This window comes from Mycteria americana, chromosome 25 (genome assembly GCF_035582795.1).
Source record: "Mycteria americana isolate JAX WOST 10 ecotype Jacksonville Zoo and Gardens chromosome 25, USCA_MyAme_1.0, whole genome shotgun sequence".
Taxonomy (NCBI): Eukaryota; Metazoa; Chordata; class Aves; order Ciconiiformes; family Ciconiidae; genus Mycteria; species Mycteria americana.
In genome coordinates, this window is record NC_134389.1 from 675,253 (window position 1) to 702,220 (window position 26,968).

The following is a 26,968-nucleotide window of genomic DNA, read 5'->3' on the forward strand; positions in this document are numbered from 1 at the left end:
AAGAGCCCCTGCCCCAACGGACACCAGGATCCAAACCAGTTCTTGGCTCTGGGGTGAGTCCAGTTTGGAGCAACCAGTCCTGCCCATCGCTGGTGGATCCAGGGCCCCGGCAGAAGGAGCAGGGAGAGATTGTGGGGGTCTGACGCTGCCAGCCAGGACTGAGGTGAAACAGTGGCCAGGAGGTCCCAGGAGGAGAAAACTCCCAGGAGGAGGTTAAAGGGGCGAGAGCCAGAGAATGGGTAAAGCGAGAGGTTCACCCTCAGCCCTGCACCCAGCACTGCTGGGGAGAAGGAAGGTGGATTCCTGCCCCATCTGCAAAATGGAAACCCGCCACGGACTTGGGACTCTCCCCTTCGGTCCCGGGCGTCCCCCCAGGTCCCTCTGCCCCGAGCGCAGGCCGCGGTGCCCTACCTGTACCCCACTCTGCGGGAGAAGTGCAGGCAGGCCTCCTTCAGGTGCGTCTCGAAGTTCGCCAGGAGGAAATTCCCTCCGCACTCGGGGCAGACGTGGGGAGGTCGGTTTTTGTGCATCCGCTGATGGGCGTTAAAGCTGCAGCGATTGGACATGATCATGGGACACGTTGTACAAACCTGGGAGGAGAAGAGCATCGAGAGCTTCAGCCTGGCACGTACCCACGTGTACAAAAGGGCTCTTAAGCCTCTTCTGCAGACGGACAGGCTAACAACCTGCAACACCCAAAGCAGCCCCAAGCCACGTGCCGCTGGGGGAAGAGAAGTGCCGGGACTCTGCAGGGCACGTTTTAAGGAGATAATCTGCTTGCGCCAGCTTGCTGGGTAATTCTTGAGGGCGTTTCACAAGCAGACAAGATGCCTTTTCCAGGCTTTTCATCACAGATGGGTCCCAGATGCAGCGTGTGCCAAGGGTTAGCCGGGGACCAGCCACTCGGCGAGGGAGTTTTACCAGAGGGAGCGGGGGCGTAGTCAAACCAGCTGCCAAAACTGTTTTGAAACGATTTCCAACTCCACGCCAGGATACGGACATGGGGATGTTGAGGGGAGAAGCTGACAAGGAGTCGAGGAAACGGGACAGGGCTTCTAATAGGAGCTGCCCTGAAAGATGCGGTAACCAGAGCATAGGCGGGGTGAGGAAGGAAAGGAGCAGCCCCTGAGCTGTCCTCGGGCTCCCCTCGCTGCCGGTGCCCAGACTGGGGTCCGAAGCGCTGCCAAGAGAGCCAAGGGTGATTTTGGCAGTGGGGCAACAAGAGGGAACGAGAAATTGGACAGGGAACAGCAGGTAAAGACAGCCTTTAAATGGAGCAGGGACAGGGGGGCAAGTCAGGAAGGGAGAGGGGATGAAAGGTGGCAGGTGAGGAAGAGGATTAAGGAGGCTTACGGCTTCAGCCATCCCCATCCCTTGCTGTGCCGAGGAAAGCCTCTGGGTCTCTTTTTTTTAAAGGAAGAAAAAGCTGTTTGTAGGCAGTGTTGGTTTAGGGATGAGTCTGTCTGCTGGGTACGAGGACAAAGCTACTCTGGCAGGTGAAGGCCGTTAACAGGTTTTGCCCTGCCAGCAACTTCACGTTGAATTTCCAAGTTCAAGCGCTCCCCGCAGATGGGCTCTCTCTGAGCTAGAAACATTACGCTGCCGCATTCACAGGCAGCAGGTGCCTGCGGGGAGGTAAGGGCGATTTCCCCAGCTCTCCTGTCCCTGATCTCCTCCTCTTTGTGCCCTCTCACTGCTCCTGCCGCAGCCCTAGTGTGGATATCCCGTCTTCACTGCGTCCCAGACCCTCAATCGACACCAAGGCTAGGAGAAGGGATGGGAGTAAGAAATCCTCCCCTGTTAAAAGAAAGCTCCTCGGGACAATCCATATAAGCACGTGAATCTTGGCGCTCCTGGTGACCTTCAAACAGAAAGCAGCCCTCCCCTGTAGCAGCAGGGCTTTAATACCTGCATTTGAACAGCGTCCTGGCTACAGCAGCAGCTTCGAAGCAAACAGAGTTACCAGGAAACAGCAAATTCCTTCTATGCAAAGGAAGCCGGGGGGCCTGAACGTCTCTGGACAAAGGGAAAGGTGAAGACGTGCCACAGGGAGGACAGGGCTCCTCTGTGGACCTGTTTTCCCTCCTTGCCTTTTAAAGGTCATCCCCTAGCAGCGTTAATCCTGTCTGTTTGCTGGATGCTGCCTGCCCTAACAAACCAGGATGCGTTGGCAGCAGCAGGAAGCGCCCGGGATCTCACGGTTGGCTCTTGAAGAGGAGGAAAAAAAAAAAACCCCAACATGCACACCCTGGTTCCTCCAGCCTCCATTTGTGCTTCAAGCCAGCAAAAGAGGAAGCGGCGCCCACGGCTCTAACATGGCTCCGTGGGGACGGCTACGTCCAGCAGCGGGTGCCAGCAGGCAGGGCGCTAACAGTCGGGGACCCGCTCTTCCCTCCCTGCCGCGCCCTGGCTCCTGCGCCCACGGGGCAGCTTTATCACCAGCCGACAACTGACAACCGCCTCCCTTCCCTCCGCCCAGTGCCTCGTGGGCATGAACCTAGCCCCGGCTCACAGGTTTTCCTTCCTGCATGAGTTCTACATCTGGAGGAATCGGGCGTGCGCAGGCAGGCGCTGCCTAGATCACATTGGGAGAGTCCTCCACTTCTGTCCCGCATCCCCAGGGACGGTTTGCTGTGGCTCTAACGTCCAGCTCCCACTGCCCTCCCGCCTACGTACCGTGCTGCTGGTCGTCCCCGTGGTCACTGCCTGCTGGAAATGCGCGGCCAGCCCGGCTTTGTCTTTGCATTGCTCCTTGCACTCCAGGCACCTGAAGCAGCTGTAGTTGGTCTGCTCCGAGCTGTTGCTCAGAGGCAGGATGGGGAGGTCCTGAGCCCCGTTGGCCGTGGCCAAGGCATCCTGAGCCACGCCTGTCACTTTGCTAGCGGGGAAGGAGGTCACCGAGACCAGGGGGGTGATGTCCGGCTGTCCGATCATTTGATCCAAAGCAATCGGCCTCATGACCAAATGGGAGCACTGCATCACCAGGCCTTTGTCCTTGTGCTCCCGGGCGTGCAGGAGCAAACTGCACTTGTTGAAGAAGACGAGGCGTTTGGTGCAGTGGTTGCAGGTTACCTCGATGCGCATGCTTCGCCGGTCATAGTGGCGAGCCAAGCTCTTCTCCAGGGCGAAGGAGTCCCCGCACTCCAGGCAGCGGTAACCGAAGGGAGGCAGAGCGAGGCTCGCGTCGGCCGGAGGATTCAGGTTGGGTTTGTACGTTGGCAAGAGGTTTTTACTGTTGAGGATCTTGTTAAAGGCTTCCACGAGGCTGGACTGGCTCCTGGAAATGACCGTGCCTGCGATGGTAGGGGAAGGCTTCTGCGGCTGCACCATCACGACTGTGGTGCCATTGACTTTCTGGTTGGCCGTGGTGGTGATGGTGGTGGTCTGCGTCACGGTGCTGATGTTGGTCCTGGTGTCAGCTTTGGGCAGGGTCTGTGGCACCAGGTTGATGATGTTCTTGGCCATGGCTTTACCCGTCTTTGCCGGCAGCACCACGGATTTTTGCTGAGCCACACTGGCAGCGATCAGCATGGCGCTGCTGGCATTCTGGATGGTGGAGACGGGCAGGACGGTCCCTTTGAGCTTGGTGCCGTTGCCAAGCTGAACACTGACGATTTTTGGCCCCTCGATGGTTTTCAAGGGGCTGGAGAGCTCCATTTTCTCCTTGGGCATCTCCAGCGCGATCCCTTCCTCTTTCTCTGCCGATGCTGAGAAGCCGGCACCCTCAAGAGAGGTCTCCTGAGAGCTGTGCTCGGCCGACCCCTTGGTGGAGCCCGGCTCTGAATCTGATGAGACCCTGGTCACTGTCCGGGTGATGCTGCCACAAGATGTTTTGATGGTTTTAATCCGCACTTTCAGGGGCCGTGACGAATTGGAAGAAGGGGAATCATTGTTGTTGTCTTCTTCCTCCTCCTCTTCCTCAGCACTGGACATACTCTGTGGACTTCCCATCGACTTCTCCAGAACTTCGTCCTCTTCCTTGAGGGTGATGTTGTCCAGCTGCTTTGGAGAAGTGGGGAGTCTGGGGCTTTGTACCACCGGCGAGGAAGGCTTGAAGAAGGGCTCCTGGGGGCTGGCGGGCGAGTGTTTCACTTCAGGAAGGTTGCTGGTGCTGCTGTCGAGGTTTGGGTCAGAACCGGGCCAGGACGTGATGGGAGAATCATCCGTGGAGTAGCGAACAGTGACTGATTTCAGGTGATCCAAGGGACTGTCACCCAAGGCTGCAGCCAAACCCTTTGGGCTGGCTTCGCGGCCCACGTCCTCCGAGTCAGACTCCTCTTTTTTGATGCAGGGGATGGTAGGAGGGGACCCGTTTGCACCCCCTACCTGGCTTGTTTCGAAGGACTGCGGGAAAGCCGAGGGCAGGTTCTCCGCACTCTCTCCCATGGGCTCTTTGCAGTCCAGTGACGGGGTGGGGGACGGGGAGAGGGAGGGCACGGCGAGGGATTTCTCTTTCGGCTTACACTCCCGGGGTCTGTCAATCAGGTTGGCAGCGTTGTCTTCGTTGGGATCGGGGCTAAAATGGGAGAAGATATCCAGGGCTTTGGGGCCTTTTTCCTTCACCCAACACTCCCCGTTGGAGGATGCCACAGCTTCCACAGACCTAGAGGTGGGGGACCTGGGCATCTCGGTGGCCCCAAAGCCATTCTGCAGCAAGCGGGGCCCAATGACGTGCCCATCTTTACTGCGCCCGTCCAGGGCATCGAGCTGCTCGGGGCAGACGGTGTTCTTCACGATCACGCTGACAGCGGTGATGTCCGTGTGGGGGAGGACGTGGTCAGGGGGTCCCGGCTCCCCGGGGACTTGCTTGATGTGAGCGTCAGCTTCCTCATGGCCAGAATGGATGGCCTCGTTCGTGTCGATGTCAGGAATATCAAAAGCTGCCAGAAGGTCATCAAAATCTGGAGTTTTCATGTCACCCATGGTGGGGAATATGGCAGAGGCTGCAACAGAGCAAGGAGAAGGAGCGTTAGCACCATGACCTGGGCACGCGGACGAAGCCGTCAGAGACACGTAGCAGAGAAAGAGATGGGGGAACTTGCTTCTCCTGAGCCCCACGCTAAGCACAAAATCCCCGTGCCGCCTTCCCTTTGAACCCCAGCCTCACACCCCTTGGGCTTCTCGACCTTTTTCGCTTCATTTGTTTGCATATAATTTTTTGATCCCCAGCCAGGACAGGAGAAAGGATCAGAAGGATCCCAGCACCCTGGGAGAGACGTCTGAGACCGCAGGATGCAGCCTGGCAAGGAGAGCCCTGCCCCAAGGCCGGAGCAATTCCCCACGTACATACAAGTTGAGGAAGGGCAACAGCTCCGCGGCAGAGGATCGGCGGGTTGCAATGAATCACCAGGCGGACGCGAGTCGGGACCAGAGAGCTGCAGAAAGAGCAAATGCCTCACAAGGGGAACAGCCGTCGGGGACACTCGATACGACACAGGAACCGTCCTTCCCCACCATGACAGCAAGGCTGTCCCAAGGCCAGCCCCACGAGGACATGGCTCACAAGGAAGGCGTCCAGAAAGTAACAGGAAGACTCAGATAAGAGACCTCGAACACGTGGGTTGTGGAGCAAAGGATGAAGAAAGAGGGGAGGCCGAGGGGAGACATGGCAACAGGTTTCAAAACATGGCTGTGGCAGAGACAAAGGGAATAATGTTCCTCCTGTCGCTGCAGACTGGTAAGAAATCCCAGGATTAAGCTGCAGCCAGGGGATGTGGCTTAGACAGCAGGAAAGACTCTGATTTATAAGGATAACCAGGCAAAGGATCTGGCTAGGCAGGAGGACAGGGGACGCCCCACGTGCTGGAGAGCAGCTGGACGTGTGTCTGTCCGGGGGGAACAGATCCGCCGGGAGGGGATGGGGGGTCTTGGGGTACACTGCCCTGGGGCCTTCTGCTCTTAGCATGGATGGTTACTCCTAACATGAATCAGCAAAAGCAAAAAACAAGAAGAGAAACTTCTATCTCAGAGGCTGTGAGGGGTAAATGCAAACACCCTGCAGCCCCGCGGAGAGCCAGCCCTGGCAGTCGCCTCTTCCTCGGCGCTGCCTCTCAGCTGCCGCAGATTAAGCCAAGGCTGCTGGAGCACTCACTCACTGCCTGCCTGCCGTCACCCTGCCCTCGCCCTGCCTCCCCGCTGCAGGGACGGCACGGCAGGACACGAATCCGCTCCTCGGACAGCACAGCTTCCGCGTCAGGGAAATGGCCGCAGCTTACAGCCTGGTCCAACCGCTCCGAGGAGATTCACAGCCTGCCCAGCTGTCCCTGCGGTGTGGTGGCAGCCACCGGCAGCGGGAAGGACTGGCAGCAAGGCTGCTCCAACGGCCACAGCAAAATCCACCGGCAGCCCCATGCCGCAGCAGACTGGACGAGGACAACACATATCGTGGGTAAATCTGCTTTTTGCAAAAGGGAGGGATTCCCTCCTGGGGAGCTCGGTTCAGTTAAAACCCACCAACACCAATGGAGAAGTTTAGCCTGCGTGGCTGGTGGCCGGGGGACCGACAGCCCCCACAACCCAGTGCTGGAAGCCTTCGACCTTGCCACGATTTATGCCAGAAACAAGTCATGGCCTTGCCAAACCTGCCAAACCACAGACAGGCAGAAAAGCTGCAGCATTTGTCTCAACGGATTAGCCAGAGCATCCTCCCGGCTGGTGGCACATTACAGGCACCTTCAGCTGTCACATCTTCAGGTCGCAGCATCCATCCCCTTGTCCTACCAGCTGCTGTGGAAGGGAGCGGTTCAGAGTCCCCACAAACATGCTGCTGCGATATATATTCTTTTAATAAAGATTTAATAATCTCCTCAGTCCTGTCCACTTATTTGTGAGGAGCGGGATGGATGGACGGATGGATGGATTCTTGGCGTTGGCCAAACATGAAGCTGGTTTCCATCTCTCCTATCTAATCGGGAATGAACGCAGACTAGCTTTCCCCTTGCAGGAGCAGCATCTCAGACACGTCCCTGTACGAGCCTCGTACCTTGGAGACCACAACACGTTCACTCTCGCCCCTACACAACCCAGCGCAGCCGGTTCAGCGTTTAGGCCCTTCATCTCGCCTCGATGTGATGCTCCAGCTTCCCACTGGTCACAGAAAGGCTTTTGCCGATGGCTGCAGCCTGGCAGCGTACAGCATCCCTGGGAGAGGGCACCATGTCGCAGGCCAGGAAAGCATTCCTCGCACGCTGGTGCTGCTCAGGGGAAGGGTTGCATCCTCAGAAGAGCTCCTCTGAGCCTCCATGGCGATCTCCATTTTGGAGACCCCGCGGGGTACACGGAGGGCCAGACACACTCCTGTGGCAAAGAGCTCCATCCCGCAGCGCTCTTCCTTTCCCAAACTGGAGGTGGATGGAGGAAACGAGCGGAGCTGGTGCCCAGCATCTCCATGGCAGCATCTGGCCTCAGGGAAGCAGCAGCTCCCACCCAGCCCAGGTTTCCTTGGAGGCAAGCAGCAGCGATCACAGTTCTGCTCCGCTTGTGTCCAAAGCAAAAACTACCTACTACCTTGCGCTGTTGGAAGTCTCCCGACCAGCCTTCACCCTCTCCAACACGAGTACCTGGTGACAAAGCAGCGTGGGGGCCAAACGAGGTTCAGAAACAGCCTTGGGACTGCTCTCACACGTGGTTTGGTCTTTTTTTTGCACCTGGCAAACCCCCTTATGTGCCCAATTCGGCTATTCTCAGGCTTAGCGGGGTTGTAAAGACTCTGGTGGTTTTCCCGACAGACAGCTTAGTAAGGAGGCTTAGTCTAGCTTTATTTTTAACTCTCACTGTAGGTCACCCGAAGGGGATCTCCGCCGGGTGCAGCGTGGGGTCTGTGGGCCACCAAGGAATCCGCTGCTCCAGAATGACGCTGACATTTAAAATGCAAGTGGGCGACTTTCTACTGGCATCGCTTCTGCCATGCCCAAGCAGCCCCGTCTGCCGACCCACAGATCCTGCCGTGGCATTGTGGAGGAGGAAGTTACCAGGGCGAGTGCTCGCTGGCACTTAAATCTCCACTAAAGCCGAAGGGGAAGACGGCACGGAAAAGGCAGCTCTGCGGGGCAAGAGTAATATTTCTTGCCTGCAAAAGCACAAGGGATTTGACATTGGAACAAGCCACTGGGAGACAAGAAAAGGACGACCTCGGAGGAAGGCATCCACGCCACAAAATGGAAAACCACCGAGGCAAACAGCAGAGCTGCCTTCTAGCCAGGGATGTTCCTGTGAGAGCAGAGCAGTCACCCCCGGGGACACCGAGGATGCTACGGCACAGGCCTCACCAGCCAGGCGGCGGAGGGGATTCTGTTAGCAACAGGAAGATCATCTTTGTGAGGTTGAAAAACACAGGAATAAGGTCTCAAAGAGCACAAGTGAGATTGTGCTTCTTTATCTCCCCATAAACACGTGGGGGTTTTAACCAAATGTCCTGTTCCGCTTTGGGATGAAGTCAAAACACGCCTGCGTTTAATGAGGGAAGAAACTGTCCCTACAGAAGGGCTGAAAATCTAGATCTCAAATGAAAAATTAGCCTTTGCTGCCAGTTGCCACGACTGCCTGCATGTACCCCCCCCAGACCTTGCTCTGCCCAGCAGGCCACTGGTCTGTACCTCTCCCTCCAGCACCAGCTTTGGGGAAGCAGACTCATTTCTGGGAGATTTCAACAAGTGCACCCCACTTTCTAAAACCAGTTTTCACCACGTGCTCCTCCAGGCGATGCAGGACTTCAGCCATGACCTCAGCAGAGGGAAGCCATCAGTGAGAGGACCAGAAGGAAAAGCACCAGGCTTTAAAATACTGCGGCAGGGGGAGATACCGAACGCTACGCTCCTCTTCCAGCATTGCCATCTGGTTCTTCAGCACAGGATCTCTGCCGAGAACAGCGTGACACAAGGACATTTGTTTTCAAATGACTTTTCTAATCACCGTTTAGCAGGATACAAATATTTACAGTAAAGCAGAGAGAAGCAGGTTGCTACGCTGGAAAAGATTCCCAAGAAGAAAAGAGGCGACACGAGGGAAATCCTCCTCTATCCAGCATGGAGGGAAAGAGTGCCAGCTCCGTCCTCAAAGTGGCTTTGGGTCAGCAAGGTGAGCGGAGCCTGAAGGTTGGGGATGACAACTGATCCGTCTTCAGGCTTGATATTGCTTTTCCCCGTGCCGGGGGATGGCTCACAAGCGACCTGCAGGAGCCAGCCTTGCTGCACCCCCTGCACCTCCTGCAAGGTATATATCCCCCAGCATACCTCCCCAGGCAAAAAGAGACTAGGGTGAAAAGCACAAAGCTGCCAGGAAGAGCTTCTCTCCTGGACAGGAGGACAGACGAGTGAACGCCAGTAAGATGGTGAACCTCCGCTGGGTTGAGCAGAGCCTGGAGACGCTGGCAGGGGCAGGACTGCACACAGTGGCCCGGCTCCAGGCACAAAGAGGTCGCTCCCATCTCCGAAGCGCTGGCTTGCATCACCACCAGCTCCTCACCATTGATTAAGGGAAATGGAGCGTTCTCATGTGCTAATGCCACAAAGGACCAGGCCAGTGCTCGGCCTGGCTTATTACTTTTATTCTGTGCTCAAGACCTGCTCTGCCATAAACCCTTAATTCATTTTATCAGGGTCTCTGATGGGGAGAGGAAAGAACGAACCCACAGCACCTGATTTCTCTGGGCTCTCAGATGAGTTTTAAATATATCCCACTGATCTTTTTAAGTGTTTCCTTCGATTACGTCCTTCCCAGCCCCTCACTAAAAAGGTTCTGGCCTTTCTTGCCTTTAAAAACTTACCTTTGTCTTGGCCAACCACGCCCTCCTTTTAGCATCTCTGCTTTTAAAAGCAAAACCAATTCTGGATCCTCTGTCTCTTTTTTAAAAGCTCACAGCCTTAAGGCAGGAATGAAGTCATTTACGAACCGTTCATCGCCTCCCCGCTCTCAGAGATGCTTTTCAAGTGATGGCTTCCCACCGAAAGGGAGGCTCCTCCTTGCAGGAGTCCCTCCACAGGATTGATTACAGGACTATTTCTCCTTGTTTGGTGTTAACAGGAAGGTCTCTGCCCCAGAAGGGGTTTTTTTTGTTCTTGTTCTTAGAAATCCCAAGTCTAAGATCTCTCATTCAGCCCCTTCTGATGGAAGAGGAGAGTCATGGTCTTGAGCCTATCAAAAAGGAGACAGCAGAGATGGGAAGAGCCCAGCTCCACCTTGAACTCTACCAGGCTGACACGGGGAGTTATTTTGGTAGCTCAAAACACAACTATTTTCTTAGGCAAAAGAACTATTTTTCTTAGGCGAAACAAAGCCAACAATGGGGGAAGGGAAGGGTATTTTTAACCTTACTGGCTAAGTGGCCTTAACTATCTCGCCTCTCAGAAAAAGAAGAGTTTACAACAAGCACCAGCTTTGCATGGAAACAGCTCTCTGATGGAGGCAACGGCGTCCCACCCACACACGAGCCCTCCGCACGCAGGCTGCCTTCTGAAGCACTGGCAGGACCCATCCGTGGTCATGCGGCTCAGCGCCGGTCTGATCGTCCATCAGCATGGCGGTCACCGGTCCCCTGGCTTCACAGCTTGGGAAACCGCAGCACGGCAGAGAGAAAGAGTCAGAGATCCAAACCCATCTGTGGGAAAGATCCCAAAATCCCCTCTGGATTTGATGAGGAAGAGCTGCGGACCAGAAGGTTGCCAAACTTGTTTGCCAGCCTGCCCTGAACATCACAGCCCTGGCTCTAAATTAAAGGCCAGCAGACTCCACATCTGAAAGTCCCCACTCTGTGATCTTTCCTACTACCAAAAACACATGAAAGGATGCGAGGCACAGGATCACCCCGAAATACACCCCACGGAGATGGTTACCCCGATGGAAAACACAAGGCTGGGCCGTGCGCCTCTGCACAGCGTACAGACCAGGGCCACACCTCGTAGCCAGCACTGCCGGCCGCCCTGCCGGGAGACGGCACATGGTGATCGAGCCATGTGCTGCTCGGGAGCAGGACACGTCCTGGGATCAGCAAGGAGGCCGAGCTGGGTAACCCAAATCCCTGCCCAGAGAAAGAAGTTGGCACAGGCTGCCGAGTCCAAAACCACGGAGTTACTAGCGTCCCCTTTCCACCCCAAAGATCGCCTTTCCACCCCAACCATCCTCTTCCCACCCCAACCACCTCATGCCCACGAGCCGTAGCCTTTCGGTAGGTGACTCCTAAGGTCAGGAATGCCAGACGTCACCTCTCCACAAGTCACCCCAAGGTTACATGGGGTTTTGAACTGAAATCATCAACGCTATACTAAAACCAGCCCTTCCTCCAGCAAAGCACAAGGCTGAAGAGATGGGGCTGGAGCTGAAAAGCAGGGCAGCCCGTTATTTGCATAGTGAATATACACACACACACAAAGCCCGAGCAAAAGCAAATCACACCAATAATCACAAAGCTTTCAGTTTCAGGCAGAAGGAGATAGTTTCACGTTAGTCTGCTGTTCACAAAACCATCCCCGGCATCCACCGCGGCTGCCCAGGCTCTGGATGCACAGGGAGGATACAGCTCTCACAGCACAGCTTTGCTTCGGGATCGGTTGTGTCACCGCTGTCCGATCCTACATGGGACATAAACCGGCTGCAGGGATTGCAATCAGCAGCCCAGCACACTTATTAAACAAGCGCAGATACCTGGGATGTAACGGTGCCTGGCTGAGATGCGGCGGGGACGTGTTTTAGCTGGTCCCTGGCAGGAAGAGGAAGCAGTTCTGCTAACGCTCTGCTGCGAGGTTCAGGTTTCTGCCTTTCAGAAGAGCAGGAGGCTGGGCAAGAGGCAGGTCTTGGGTTGCTGCCCTCCGCAGCACAGCAAAGACAATAAAAATCCACACGCTTTGGAAGAACCATGAGGAAGAGGAGATTCCACTTTCCAGGTCTGAGTCCACAGACCCGCAGCTCCAGGTCTGGAGCAACCCAAGCATCTCTCTACCAAATCCAACAGCGCAAGAGCCCGAGTATTTCCCACCCGCAGATTATCCCCCACCAGAGAGAGACTGTCACAGGTAGGGCTGAGACAAACCAATGCCAAGCTCGTATTAGCAATGCAGAAAAGCTGACCCGGAGCTTACTCGGGCCCCAGCTCCACCACAGCACCGCTGAGACACAGACCCTGGATCGGTCCGGTTGAGGGCAACCACTGCAAGCCCCCCAGAAGTTAATGAGGCTCACAGCTAAAATAAGATGACCATGAGTAACCGCTGAAACTCAACTGTTATTTTTATGGCTCATTTGCTTATTTAGTCTACCACAAAAAGATAAAACATTGTTAAAAGTCTCCTCTCCAGCAGCCAAGCCTCCCTTAAAAGAAAAGCTTATTTGCTCATTAGGAGGGGGGTTGCCCAGCTCGCTGTTTCAGAAGGATGCAGACACCAAAGTTGGCCACAGCACGTGCAGAGACGACGCTGCTTTCCTTTCCCCAGGCTCCTCATGCTTAAACCCCCCCAAACGTGCCAGCTCCGCTCGCGCCTGAGCTTGAGCAACCGCTCACCCCTGCTACTCCACGTCCTCCTCCGTACACCAAACCAGAGGCAATTCTCCATCCCCACACCATGTTCCTATGCTGGTCCCGTACCGGGTCATGTTAAAACATATTCAAAGGATCCTACCCTTGCAAACCATCCGGCTGCGCCCGCCACGCAGCCCTTAAAATGCTCACACGGTTTTTGAGATCTGCTTTCTGATCGAAGCCGCAGCCACGTCAGCCCTCCCAAGCAAGGGGCTCCAAAAGCCGCCCAGCCCTGGGTTTGGCAGGGGCACGGAGTACCGCACGCTCACCCTCGACGCCAAGAGCACCCGAAGGGCTTCCCACCGCACGTTTTTGGCTCAGAACCGGTGGGCACTGTCTGCGGAAGCACCGGGCCCCCGGCTGCCTGCCACCAAGCCTGGCCCACCGGCCAGCAGGGCGAACAGGGGCCGCTCCGAAGCAGCCAGAGCAGTTCAGACAAAAGAGACCGAACGCTGGGACTATTTCAAGGGCTTGCTATTTTTAAAAGCTGCTTTTCCTGTTTCCCTTCCTGACCCTTGCAGGGACTTGCTGCCCGCCAGCAAGTTTGCACCAAAACAAGAAAAATTACCCTCCAAAACCCGACTTTGGAACAAAGTTAAGCCAGGTTTAACCCCGCACCGCCCACCCCTGCATACACGCGCGCGGGGGGCCTGCGGCCCTGCCTGCTGCCCTGCCTGCTGCCCTGCCTGCTGCTGCCGCGTCCGAGGCCAGCGGGAACGGCTGCGCTCCCGGCACCACGTGACAGGCGGGATTAGCTTCCGAGGCACAGAGGAAACCTTTGACAAAGCCTGTCCCCGTGCCACTGCTCCCAGGCCTCGAGCCGGTGGCCTCCCTCGGGCCGCCAGCGCCCAGGGAACCCTGGAGAAAAACAAATCTCCACCGCAGGTATCTGCAAAACACAAAATAATGACAGGTTCACCTGGCCGGCAGGGAGCCAAGCGGATCGCTGCCTCTCTTGTCCTCCCGGGGCTCTTAGAGCTATTTTAAAACTGATCCCCTGCTAAAAAGCACCAGCCTTTGTGCAGAGGAGACGTCACCGGTGAGAACAACTGTTTTTAATGAGCTGAACAAGCGCTGGGTGTTATACAATCTCTCTCCCCCAGCAGAGACCTGGTAGACAATCTTCAGAGGACCTTGTGGGGGGGAGGACGGGGGCAAATTCCCCGAGCAACAAACTCGTAGCACCTGGCGCAGCTTTTCTCCATTTCAGTGCCTCCCTTTGCTCTCCAAATCCTCCCCAGCCCCCTGTTACTGGCAACTGGCGGAGAGGAGGAAAGAAAAGCCCACGGTAGCCCCGCTCTTGGTTATTTAAGCAGCGGCCAGTGTTCGTCTGTTCCCCTTCCCTTCTCTCCAGGGGCAGCTCCTCCCATCACCATGCTCCCATGAAACAGCCACATTAATGGCTGATGCGGCTCGCAGCTGGTGCCGGGGAAGGATGGGATCGGCGGCATCTGCCCCGGTGCGGATAAAGCGGCAGCGCAGCAGCCTTGCCTTGCCTTGCCTTGCCTTCCCCGCAGCCCTGCGACTCATCAAAGAAAGCACAGCCGGTAGCAGAGCCCAGAACATTGCAGAGCCGCTGCCTGGATTTCGTGGTCCAGAGATTGTGCGAGCTAAACGCGCAGCTTTCCTTTGTTTTGGGACCAGAAGTGTGGTTTTGACAAGCTTTGCACAAGTTGGTACGAGCAGCCGTAGCTTTGTAGTAGAAAGCCACTTTAAAATGAGTGGGTTTTGTTTAGACGGTTTAATTGAAGTTTCTTGCTGCAACACACGCAGCGCCCTGCTCCAAACAGGGTATCTCCAAAGAGGAAAATTTCCTGAAAGCAGCCAGACAGAGCTCTTTCCCCCAATAAGATGCTGAAACCAACCTGATATTTTTCAGGCAACACAGAACAGTGTCATTCTACTGTCCAAATTGAGGCCAAAAAGTAAACAAGATTTCAGAGATGAAAGGATTTTAAGAGACATTATTAGTCTGACAGCAAGCTATTAAGGAGTCACCTGGAAGGACTGCTTGCTCGGAAAACACAGGCTGCGCTACTGTCAACCCAGCAGAAAACCGTACGCTGAACCTGCAAGAGGACTTTGTTTTTCCCTCCATCTCCAAACAGCATTTCCCTCTTGAGCGAGATCTGGCATACGGGTAACGTCCCAATGAGCCCGCACTCTTGACGAAGTCGGGTTTTAGCCCCTGCTCCCTGTTATATGCGAGGAAACTGAGGCATGAGGTGATGTGAACGCCACACCAACGGAGCCGGACCAGCACCCGTCCCAGGACCATCTCCCATCACATCAGGACTCATTCTGCCACCGATGGATCCCACCCCGCTGAAACCCCGTACCTGTTGGAGCTACATCCTTCCCCTCTCCGCTTTCTTCGCTTCTGCGTAGGCCCCTCCTGGGCCGGCTGCTCTGGGAACCACCTTCTGGTATCTAGCACGGTGCCAGACAGATTCTCCAACTTCAACGTTCATTAGCCGCCCCTCACTACTTTCCAGAACTATAATTAGTTTTGCTAATATAAAAGGCAGAAGGGATTCAGCCAAGCTTCGGAAAAGATAACACAGGTCAGAAGAGAAACAAAGGTTAACGTTAAGAACGGCTCTTGCACATTAAAAGCCTTTATTTAATTCCATGTTCGTGGATCCAGAATCAAAAATCTTTGGATCCACGGACATGGAATTAAATCTCCCACGCCCCCTTTTCTCCTCCTTATCAGGGAGGAAATATTACCTCCCCCTTTCCGGGATGAAGGAAGCAGGCAGAGGAGAAGCATCAAGCAAAGCAATTTGGGGAACAGACCGTGCAGGGAACCGGCACCCCCACGTCCCCAGCCCTCACGAAACCTTAACGGGGTTTCTGCACCCGGCAGCCCCTGCTCCTGTCTGTCGCCTCGCACTTGTCCCACGCTCCTCCGCGACCCCAAATGCTTTTCCACCCCTTTCCATGCAGCGTTTACACCTCAAGCGATCCACAAAGTCCCCCGGCTGCCACCTCAGTGACACGCCCCTGCTCCCACTCGCATCCACTTGCTCCGTAATCGTAGTCCAAACCCGCACAGCCTCTTTCCAAATCACAGCACCCAACCCCTTGCCAGCACACGAGATTTCTCTCTCTGCCTCCTGATCTCCTAAGAATTTGCTTATCTAGCAAGCCTTTAGCGGCACAATTCGCAAACGCCATCCCCATTGCGTTTCCGGAGAGGCAGCCGCTGTGCCAGGGACCCGAGCCCGGTACTGACCTGATGGGAAGGAGCTTCTGGAGGGAGCGGAGAGGGAGGAAAAGAGAAAAAAAGGGGGGGAAGGGACAGAGAGGGGTCTCAGGTTTCACGTGTAGGAGAGGGGGGAAAATGATAGAAAGGCAGGCTGGTTAAACAAGAACCAGCAACACGTCCTACTCCCAGCACGACATCATGAGGTCAGGGCTCAGCAGGGATGGCTGCAGTGGGAGGGGAGGCTCGGAGGGAAAAAAAAGAGAGAAATAACTAAAACGACCCAGCACCAAACTCCTCTGCCCCCCGGCACTTCGGGAGGGCGGCTCTGGGTACGGTGCCGGTCTAGCGGCAATCGCTGGCGGCTCTGCAGGCGGTGGCAACGCGAGCCAGGGGGGTCTCTCCCCGCCGCCTCGCCCCCCAGCGCAGCGGCTGATGGCTGGGGCGGCCCCCCCGTCCTCTGCCATCTGCCAGCGCCGGGATCCAGAAACTCCACAGCTCGGCCTCCCCGGTGCTGCCGTCCGCACGGGCAGGGCAGGGCGCGGGACGCCGGGGGGGCTGCAAGAAGCAGCAGGGACTACAGAGTGCCTGGGCTCTGCTGCATCACACCAGGTTTCTCAGCCTCCCCGGCAGCGTTTGCATCCTCCCCTCCACTTAAAACCCGAAGCAAAATCCTTGATAATTCCTGGAGAGGCTCTTCGCTATCTCCAGACGTGTATCCTGGCCCTTTCCAGGGAGCTCTGGGACGGAGAGGGGTCTGCATTTGCTGAAGCAATAGCGTCTGCAGTCCCCTGAACTTGGCTGGACCAGGATCCACCACGCAGGGGAAAAGGGAGCGAGAACCCCTGCGCTTCACCATTTGTAAGATCAGGGCACCCCAAGGACATTGTGGGGCTTTGAAACGCACCAAGAACCAGACAGGAGAAACGTTAGAGAGAGAAAATATCATCTGATGGGGGAGCGCAGACCGTCCCTCCAGCTCCTTTGAGGGACGGAGTAAAGCGAAAGACGTGGGGTCTCTGGTTTTAGGATTCTTCAAGATCTCGCAAAGGGGGAAAGGTCCGAGTCAAGCCTCAGCAGCGTCCAGAGGACCGAGCTGACCGGTCCCCCCTTTCTTCACCTTAACGGGGCTGTTGAAGCTTCAACAGCTCGGTTAGAAGCAGGCATTGAGGAGGTAAGCTCACGACAGCAAGGCAGCGTCTGGGCAGTTTCATAAGCTGTCATCTCCATGCCAAATCCCCCAAGCTCCTCCTGCTCAGAGGGAAATACACACACACAAGACCTGAGGTTCCCAGCTTTGGGAGCTCAATTTCCCTTTTTCCAGCAGGGAAGCTGCTGTCTGCAGCCTGACGTCCACTCAGACCTAAGGAGAAACCCTCTGACGGGTGCTAGGCTCAAAGCACATGGGAAAAGAGCACCTAAGGCGGGTCTAAAGACCAGTCGTCCCCAGTTTAGAAACCCAGAGCTAACCAAAGGCACCCTACAGCGCAAGCAGCAGAGCAGGAACGGGCACTCCGGGTCCTTCCACGTCAGCCCCTTCCCTTCGCCCAGCCGGCGGCACGGAGGCATCAGCAGATCCTGCCAGATCGCAGAGAGGTGCGAGGCCCGTTCCGTCCTCGGGAGCAAACTTCAGTCTCATTTCTCACACAATCTGGACCGCTCTCCTGCCCAGCAGGGCCTCCACCTGCCACGTCCAACTCTGATTTCAGCTGTTTTCCAGGATTATTGCTAGCCAACAGTATCGTTTTCTCCCAAATGCCCAGCTCTACTTGATTTACCGAGAGCACGGGGAAGAGACATTTGCTTCAGGCGTTCCAAAAAAGAGCTTGCACCTCCTGGTCCAGACCAAACAAGGACAGGATCACCCCCAAAAGAAACACATTTAGCACACACTCAGAAGGGGAAACGAGGCTGGAGGAGCGGCTGGTGGGGACTTGAGCAATTAAGGCCTCAGTGCAGCAAAGGGCAAAATGCTACCGGTACAAAATCCAGGCGCTCAGCACCTCCGGGAACAAAGTCTGCACCGAGAAACACCCTTGTGCTCGGTGCGTGACGGCCACCCCCTCCCTGGGGTTTCGTCTCCCCCCATGTTAAGCAGCAAATAACACCGGCCATGTCGGGAGGGCAGGGTTTATCTGCTTTCGAGGCACAGGCACCATGTGCTCGAGCAACAGACATGTCCCTGGCAGACGTGGCCTCCACGCAGGCTTTGGCGTCAGGGGGTGTTTCGGGACGCCCAGAGCAGCTTTTGCAGCACCCTGTGTGTTCCCAGCTGCAAAGGCTGGACCCAAAAGCAGCCATGGCTGCAGGATTTAAGGGAAAGAAGAGAAACAACGATGACATGATCCCGGCAGAGTTTGCTCCAGCACTTCAGGCTTTTTTTTTTTGGTCATTTATTGAACATGAACGTGCTTGGATACCCAAAATAACGGCAAACACTGCTGCCAAAACGGCTCCTGCGGGAGATGATCCAATAACCTGTCCCACGAGGGCTGGTCTGTACAGAGCAGCCCGTGGACATGCTTCCTGGCATGTCCCATCTCAAGGCCAAGGGGACAAAAGAGGTGGCATGATTCAATCCGTATTTGATTTCAATCGATCCCAGCATGCCTGGATCTGTATTCCCAGCAGCCACTATCAAGGTGGGAAAGAATGGCCCAGCAGTACTAGTTTTGAGGGAAGAAGCTAGTAGGTATTGCAGCCTCCAAACATGAGCATGGGCTCTGCTTGGACAGCCGACCCGCTGGCTATTCGCTTCCAATCCGTTCTCTCCGACACCTCCAGCCGCACAAATTCAGCTTCTACTGGAATAAAACACTCCCTTGGCATGGGGGCTGCTCCGAGATACTCTTCTCCTCATAGCCTGTTCCTCCGCTTCCAGTGAGCTCTGGGCAGGTACCTCTCCACGCTTAGCTGCTCTGTCCCTCTCTGATCATGCCCTTCCAAGGCCCAAGCTGTCCTGCTCAGACGGTTTGTGGGGTCCGCTGCAGCAGGTCCCCTCTGAATACCCAGCGTGCTCTCAGAGAGCAGCACGGCCAGAAACGCGAACAGACCTGGTTCATCCCGCATCCAGAGGCTTTTGCGGCACAGCCCGCATAACACACAAGGAGAAGGTGGCCCGGTGGGATGCTCGGCAGCTCTCGCCAAGCCTGGCTATCAGCTCACTGACAGACGGGGAAAGAACAGTCACTTTAAGGCACTCCAAGAGTTTAATTATTAATTTTTCCCAATGAAATCTACTGCCTCTCAGGGAGGCATGCTGCCTTGCCCCAAGCAAGGCCTGTGCCCTGCTGCTGACATGCCTTGGAAAGGGCTCTGTCTGTCCTCCCTTCCTTCCTTCCCTCTCTCCTTTTTTCTTTGCTTCTAGCACATGAAAAGGCTCTCTGGGGGTACCAGGTAGAAAATAATACTCTGCCAGGGCGCTGATGGGCCATTTGAAACCCTCAGCATTGTTTTCCCTGCTCCAGGCGGCAGCAGGGGATTAAAACTTCAGCCATTATGCGCATGTTTTGTGCTCCATTGTGCTCCGCTCAGCCGTCCTTCCGCATTAACATCTAAACAGGTCGCACGTCCAGCCCAGAGCTGGGTCTGGGCATCTCCCCGCCACAGCAGCTTCGCCAGGGCCCGCTGTCCCTTCCTCCCCGTACACCCAACCACCGGACCTTGTACCAGAGCAGCGGAGCCGAGCGAGCTGGACGTTTTGGCAGGTCAGGAGGAGAAACGCAGAGCGCTGGCAGTGGTTTTCTGAAGGGCCACAGCATTCCCATCGCCTGCGGTTTTCCTGCACAGCCTGGCAAAGCCGCCTCTGCCGGCCAGGAGCACGGCAACAGCGGGATCCCTTCCCCAGGGGAACAGGCAGGCCCTTCTCATCCTTGATCTGGAATAAGCACGTCCACCATTACTGCAGCTCACTGCAGCAGCCGTTCCCCTTTGCAGAAAAACCCCCAAACCAAGGACTGCAAACGCCTCGGCTGAACCGGCTGGCGAGCTGCGTGCCTGCACAAGCCAGCCAGCGCCGTTTTGATTCAACTCAAGGAGGAGGAGCGCTGCTTGAAAACCCCTTCCTGGCTCCATTTCCTAAGGGAGAGCAAGCAGGCAGAGAGCTGGTGACAGTGCAAGGCCTGGCGTTTGCACGGGAGTTGTACCGAGCGGCTAAGCCAGTGCAGCAAAGCACTCCGGCCCCGTCTGCCACCACGGCAATGCAAACACGCCTCGCTCGGATGCCTCCGACCATATCAACAAGGAGAAATTATCCCCCAACAGCACTAGCTGTGATGATGCAAATGTGGTGGCAAATCCCAGTCTCCAAACCTGGAGCCAAGGCCGTCCTTGTGCCCGGACTCAGCCCAGGCACACCTAGAGGTTTTGCTGGCAGAACTCGCTCGGCGTGGGGTAAAAACCGTGGGAGGGGGAGCAGAGAGCAGCGAAATCCTACTCCAGACCAACAAACAAGGCCAGCAACTGAAAAAAAAAAATGGAGTTTTTTTGCGTTAGCGTGACTTATTTCGGTCAGGCAGTATATATCTATTTCTATAAATAAATGATACAAGCTGTATCTGTGCAAACGGGTTCGCCAGCTAAAGCTCCACTGCCACGAACAAGGCGCCTGTCTTCCCAGAGCAGCCGACGCGACCCAGCCCCGTTCTGCCGGGGGAGGCCGAGGGACAAAGATCTGTGCCCAGCAGCGGTATTTTCCTCTCCTTTTTAAACGCTGCCTCCTATTTCACGCACCCCAATCGTCCTCGCTTTAAAATTTAATAAGGAAGAAAATATATTTTCTCCTCATCAAGAAAACCTCCCCCTCACAGCTCAAAGAGAGGATTTCCAGCCACACAGCATCCCCGGCTGCAGTCTGCCCTCTGCCTCCAATTTCAAGGAGGCTTGAAGTATGGAGGCTGAATTATTTGCTGGAGGATGGGCGTAGGTAGCTCTTGGGTTTAGTCCTGTACAGACGTCCCCAGAAAAAAACCCAAAACATGTTATTGTCCGCAGCACGTCAACCCTCCCGGACAAGGCAGCGGCATCCGCCAGCCTGGGCTGCCCCGTCGTTTCAAGCATCATCTCCAAACGCTGTGGGCAGAGGTTGGAGCTCCTCACCACCGCAGAGCTGAGCGAGACGGCCCCAGCTCATGCACAGGGAAGGAAACAACCTTCTTGCCGCTTTCAGTCGGAAGACGCTGGTCACGAAGAGTTTGAAACCCCCCCCCCCTTTTTTTTTTAATAAGACAGATTTACGATTGCTGTAATTAAAGTAATTAAAAAATGTGCTCCCTTTGTTCTGTGCGCTTGCTCTGTCCATCTAACGTGGCTTCTTGGGTATCCCTCCCCGCTGTTTGGATCACACGTGGCAAGAACAAAACCACCCCAGATCCCCCTCCGATGCTTCAGGGGGAAAGAAAAACAGAAGAGAATAACGTTTACGGTGAAATAAAAAGAAAGGGCTGGTGTCAGACCCAGAACTGGCAGGTATCACCACTGAAACATCGTTTTTATCTTTCAATAGGTTTTGCGACAGCAAGTGAGTCTTTAAAAGCAAGAGGCGAATCTAAAATCAGCTGTGAAGGGAGGGGGGAGGAGACGGTCTCTCACCAACACGCAGCAAACACAGATTCCCCCTGCCGGGATATGAATAGCTAGCTCACAGATTTCATTGAATTCAAGCAAAAAAGATCCTTCATCAGGGAATGGAGCAGGAAACTCCGTTCTTCCCCGTCCCCCCATCCCCGCAATCAGGTGCAAATCCATGGAGAGGAGCCCGGCAGCCTGGTCCCAAGCTCCCATCCCGGTGCAGAGCCCAGCTGCCACGCAGAGACGACGCATCCTGACCGGAGGCTGGTTGAGGATTAAATTCCCATACGTTTAACAGAATTAAGTCTCTACCATCTGCTAACTTCTGGAGATATCAAAACAAACGAGTGGTGGACGACATCCAGAAATCCCGACAATTTGGCCGGCCTTAAAAATTAAGTTTTTAAACACTGGCAGGCGTTTTTGTAGCCATGATTGGCATAAAGCAGCCTCAACGTCAACGCGGGAAGGCTTTTGTTCCCAGATCTACCAGTACGACCAGGATCCGCACTGGTGTACGTGCACAAGGGCTTGGTGGTTCTGGGCAGACATTTCATGGAAGAATGACCAGGATCTCCCCAAGCGTTCAGCCTAAGGACGCTCCCCTCACCTGGGATCGTTTCCACGTCGCGATGAGCAGTTAACAAATATCTCCAATTATCTCCATCCCTGTGGGTTTCGTGCTATTTCATCACACTGGGTTTTATGATGTAAAGTTTCTAAACTCAGCCAGGACACCCCATTTATTCCAGCGGTATAAATAGAAAATCTGCCATGTAGGATGCCAAAAGGAAGGGAACACAGAGTTCCCTCGCTCCCACCACACACTATGACGGCCCCACGCCATAACTGCGCTCGCTTGCTATTAGTGCATTATTATTTTTATAGTACCCAGATGTGTGCTTAGGTACTTGATGGTAAAAATAAATTAAAGCCCTAGAAAATATCTTGCAGGGGGCAATCGCATGTTAGCAGGAGGGATTAGACTCAGGAGAACCTAATCGGGGTGGAATAAACCCAGAAAACTAGAGACAAACGTGATTCCTACAAGATTATGAGAGCTTTGGGCGCTGCTGATACTCCTGGTCATCGCAGGAGGTCCTGAGCTACCTCCACACCAGCACCACCTCTCCAACAGCCGGAGCCTTGCATTTCTGCACGGTCCCACTGGTGCAGAGTGGTTCCTACAGGGAATTGGGGCCCCCTCGCACAGATCAGGCTGCAGGATTTACACCAGGAGTAAAAGCGCTGGCAGAGCTCGCCAATCCTCCTGACGCTCCTGAGCAGGAAAACTCCGGGTAGGAAAGTCTTTGGGAAGCACCTCCGCCAGTCCTCCCGCCTCTGCTAATGCCAGCACGGCCACATGTGGGGTGACGCATTTTTTTTTCCTCCTCAGACACACTAAAAATACATCCTTTGAGGCAGCTGCTTCCACAAACAAGGCTCAATTCCTAATGCACTGCTTAAAACCTAAGTATGGAGGCTATCGAACTTCCCCTGCTCACCTTCTAGGGAAGTCTCTCTCAATTAAACTAATTGTGGGAAAGTAATCACAGCTCCCAAGGGCTGCCCATTACCCGATCACACGCAGACACCAGCAGCGAGGAATGAAGGGACTTTACAGAGGCCAAGTCCAAGAAAGGGGAGGAGAAGAGAGAAAAGAAAGTGGGTTTGAAAGAAAACACCACGTCCTTACTACCAACCCACTCTCCCTCGCACAAACCAAAAACCAGGAGGCTGTTAAGGAAGTGGCTGAGACCCACAAGAAATAGCCCCGCTGAAATGCTCGACTTCCCTGCAGAAGGTCCACTCTCTGCCCCTTGGCCTCCTCCTCCTCCTCCTCCCCAGGACTTCAGAAAACACCCCCAGCCCAGGGCCACCTCTCTGCCCGCAGTCCGAAAGCAGGCCAGCGTCCCCCAAACCTCGCTGGGCACCTCGAGAAGTGACAACAAGAACCTGCTGTTAGTCTTTGCTATTCCCAGTTTCTTCACTGTGGGAAGTCAGGGTGGACCGAGACCCCGATTCAGGATAGTGCCCACCTCTCCACAAGCCTTCTCCTGCATCTGGGACCACACCGGGCCCTCCTAGAGAGCTTCTCGATTCCTCTCAACCATCCCCGAAGAGGCAGACCGCTGTTACAGGACCCAAAACCACACAGGCTGCGTTACCGAGGCTGCAACAGGATCCTCTCCACACCTCCCGTATTCTCTTCCCCCACCAAACCCGGTGTAATAGCGAGACTCCCTCCTCCCAAAACCCTAAACCATTTGGCAGCCGCAGCACTGTTCTTCCCAGGGCGCTGGGGTGTGATAAGAGACCCACACGCCCCGTTCTCAAACACCATCCTCGGGACACTGGTACCTAGAGAAACCAGCAAGGATCTAGACAGCCCAAAGACAGACAGACAGACCGGCTGCTTATTCACACGGCCACTCCTCAAAAACTGGAGGAGCAAGAAAATCCCCCCAGGAACTTGCACCCCAAAACAAGACATCATCTTATTTACAAGAGATGTTACAGCTGAAGAACTAGGGGGACCCCTGCCAGCCCCTCTCTGAGCCCTGTACTGGAGGGGGAAGGCAGCCCCCCCCCAGGGCAGGGAGGAGGAAGGGGCTCAGTCCCCGGAGCTCTGGAAAGGAATGACAAGTCCCAAATCCCAGAGCTGGAGCCAGGGAGCCGGGACCAGACCCCCCCAGGAGCTGGGGGGGAATGAACAGCCCCTACCCCCCCAAAGCCTCCCCCAGCTATGGGAGGTCTCATCCTGCTCCTAACTATAGGGGAGCACGACCAGAACACCCCCCCCCCCATTCCCAGTGATACCAGGGAGAGGGGGACAAGCCCAGATCTCCCCAAGAGATGCGGGTGGGCACTATCAGCCCCTCCACTGCTGGAGAGGGAGGGGGACACGACCGGGCCCCCCAGAGACAGAGGGGAGGGGAGTCCCAGCCAAAACCCCTCGGGCCTGGGGGAAGGGATGCGCTCAGCCCTCCCAGCAGACGCAGGGGAACGCGACCGCTCCCGCACCCCAAATTCCCAAAGGGAACGACTGTTCGGCTCCCCCCTCTCGATTCCAAAGGGGGACGGGACAGGATGACCGTTAGGCTGCCACCCCCGCTCCCCCCAGGTCTCACGGGGAGGGCGGGGGTAAACGGCACCTCAAGCCCGGGAGGAGAGAGGGTGACGACCACCCCCGCCCCAAACCCCGCAGGGGCAAGGGGATGGCCGTGACCCCACCCCAAGGCACCAAGGGGAGGGGCCGGCCATCACGGCCGCCCCACATCCCGAGCGGGGAGGGGAACGGCTCTTCCTCGCCCCGGTCCCGAAGGGGGAGAGGGGCAGCGCGGTCACCTCCCCCCAGGTCTCAGGGCCCCCTCTGACCGGGGCGGCCCGGGTCTCCCCCTCCAGGCCCGGAGCGCCCCGCCAGGCCCCGAGCCCACCCCCCGCGCCCCTCGGGGCCGCCCGAGGCCCGGGGGTCCCGCGGCGGCCGTACCTGCTGCTGCGGGCGGGGGCGGCCGGCTCCCGCCCAGGCCCCTCCGCGGCGGCCGCTTCTCCTCAGCCACTTCCTGCTTGGCTCGCGCCCCCCGCCCTCCGCCGCCGGCCGCTCGCGCGCCGCACTCCCGCCCCCCCCGCGCCGCGCCATTGGTGGCGCCGCCCGCCAGTCGCCGCCGCGCGCATTGCGATTGGCCAGCGCCGCTGTCGCTCTCGGGTGGTCGCGGCCGTTCGCACTCGCCGTTGGCGGAGCGGACGACAACTCCGCGGCTGCAGCCCGCCTCCCGCGAGGTGTGCTCATTGGGGGGCGGGGGTGCCATTCAAAGCATGGTCCCCGCCCACCCCGCTGCCCCGCTTCCTATTGGTGGTTGGCGCTGGCTCGCCCACGGGGCATCCTCGCTGCTTATTGGCTGGAGGCTTTGTTCATCAAGCCAGCCCACCTCCCCCCGCTTTCCATTGGTCAACTGAGGCTGTCCTTCAAGCACGGGCTCTCCCAGCTATTGGCCACAGGGACTGTCCATCAGGGCGTCTCCCAGCTGTTTTTTTCCTATTGAGCGAGAGAACTGTCGCTCACCGCCAGGGCCCGCCCCTCCGCCAGTCTGATTGGTAGGAAGCTCTCAGAGGTGGTCCAACCATCTTCTCCCATTTGCTGGCAACGCTGTCACTCAGGGAAGGTGGGCGTGCCTGCCCCCCCGGCACGTGATGCACAAGGCTCAGCCCCGTTGGTAAAGAGCCCTGTCACTCAGGCACGCCCCTGCCTCTTTGCTCCTCCATTGGTTGACCCGCCCGTCCGCCATGACAAAGCCACATCACCCATTGAGCTTCCTGGCCGCCACTCAACGCAAAATCCCACCCTCTCCAGCCTTCCTCCCCACCCCATTGGCCACCTCCCCAGCCCCCATGAACTGACAACATCCATACCACCCCCTCACTGATTGGCTGAGTCCGCTGCTCTTCAACCACCAAGGCCCTCCCCCTCCGGCCTCACTGTAAACATCCTGCGGGCAGCCGCAAGGCACGCTGGGAGGTGGGGCGGGGGCGGGGCTTGGGCAGTGGGGCCCCGCCCCCCGGCACGTGTGCAGGGGGGGCACAGGGGAGACCAGTACAGGGGAGAGCCAGGGCCCAGTTACCCCCAGTACAGGGGACTCCCAGGTCCCTGTGTCCCCCCCCAGTACAGCGGAGACCCAGGGCTCTGTTACCCCCAGTGCCGGGGTGACCCAGAGCCCAGTTACCCCCAGTACAGGGGAGAGCCAGGGCCCAGTTACCCCCACTACAGGGGAGTCCCAGGGCCCAGTCCCCCCCCTCCCGAATACAGGGGAGACCCCGGGGCTCAGTCCCCTCCAGTATAGGGCAGACCCAGGGCCCAGCAGACCCCGTCCCCCCAGCGCAGGGGAGTGCCAGGGCCCAGTATCCCCCAGTATCCCCCCCATGTAGGGGGAACCAGAGGCCCCCCAGGAGGGGCCCGGGCTGCCCCCCACCAGGGCTCATCCCCACCGAGGCGTCAGGACAGAGACCCCCGTGGAAAGCCTTTATTGCCACGGTACAGCAGAGCCCACCCGCCCCTGCCCCGCCGGGCGCCGCTCCGCACCGGCCCCGGCCCCGCGGGCAGGCGGCCGACTCACCCCCGGGGCCGGCGGCAGCGAGCCCCGGCCCGGCGCCCTCATTTCTTCTCCTCCTCCTTTTTGTCCTTGCTCTCCTTGGAGGCCTGCGAGGCCAGGGAGCCCATGGCGTTGCGGATGGCCTCGTTGTTGGGGTCCACGCCCGGCAGGTTCTCCAGGACGCTCTGCAGAAACTCGGGGTCCTGCATCACGTCGTAGTCGTCTTCCTCCTGCGGGCAGAGGGAGAGGAGCTGGGGACAGGCGGGGTCCCCCACCTTCCTCCCAAAGGGAGAGGGGACAGGGCTGGGACGGGATCCCCTCCCAGGAGGACAAAACCTCACCTTAGCAGGCTCGGAGGTATCCATGGCTGTGCTGCTGTCCACTTCCGCTGCCTCCGCCTGGGCAAACTCTGCCGGAGGAGAGGGACAGCAGAGGACAGAGGATTTACACACCCACGGCTCATGGGAGCGACCCTTGTCCCCACCCCAAGCGTTCGGGGAGCCCCGGACCCTGCCCAGGTGACAAAGCCCCACCGTGGGACACGGTGCTGTGTAGGGGCTGGCGGTTCCGGTCCCGCAGGCCGGAGCTGCCCCTTGG

General features: G+C 56.9%; 2 protein-coding genes across 3 annotated transcripts in view; both read right to left on the bottom strand.

Moving 5' to 3' along the window:
* Window positions 1-24,860, bottom strand: part of ZNF687 (zinc finger protein 687) — a 30,248-nt gene extending 5,388 nt beyond the window's left edge. Inside the window, exons 1-3 of one of the 2 annotated variants that reach the window (XM_075525002.1) lie at window positions 24,775-24,860; window positions 2,677-4,943; window positions 412-590 (exon numbers count right to left, since the gene is read on the bottom strand). In XM_075525002.1, coding sequence (XP_075381117.1) covers window positions 412-590; window positions 2,677-4,923 — 2,426 coding nt within the window. In that variant the 5' untranslated portion in view covers window positions 4,924-4,943; window positions 24,775-24,860. Of the gene's footprint in view, window positions 1-411; window positions 591-2,676; window positions 4,944-11,637; window positions 13,216-24,774 lie in introns of those variants that run through there. The other variant, XM_075525003.1, reaches the window with a different exon arrangement.
* A 1,427-nt stretch (window positions 24,861-26,287) lies between these two features.
* The window catches only part of LOC142420584 (putative PIP5K1A and PSMD4-like protein), a 35,574-nt gene continuing 34,893 nt past the window's right edge, over window positions 26,288-26,968 (bottom strand). Inside the window, exons 32-33 of the mRNA XM_075524672.1 lie at window positions 26,713-26,780; window positions 26,288-26,601 (exon numbers count right to left, since the gene is read on the bottom strand). Of these exons, the coding sequence (XP_075380787.1) occupies window positions 26,434-26,601; window positions 26,713-26,780 (236 nt within the window). The 3' untranslated portion in view covers window positions 26,288-26,433. The remainder of the gene's footprint in view (window positions 26,602-26,712; window positions 26,781-26,968) is intronic.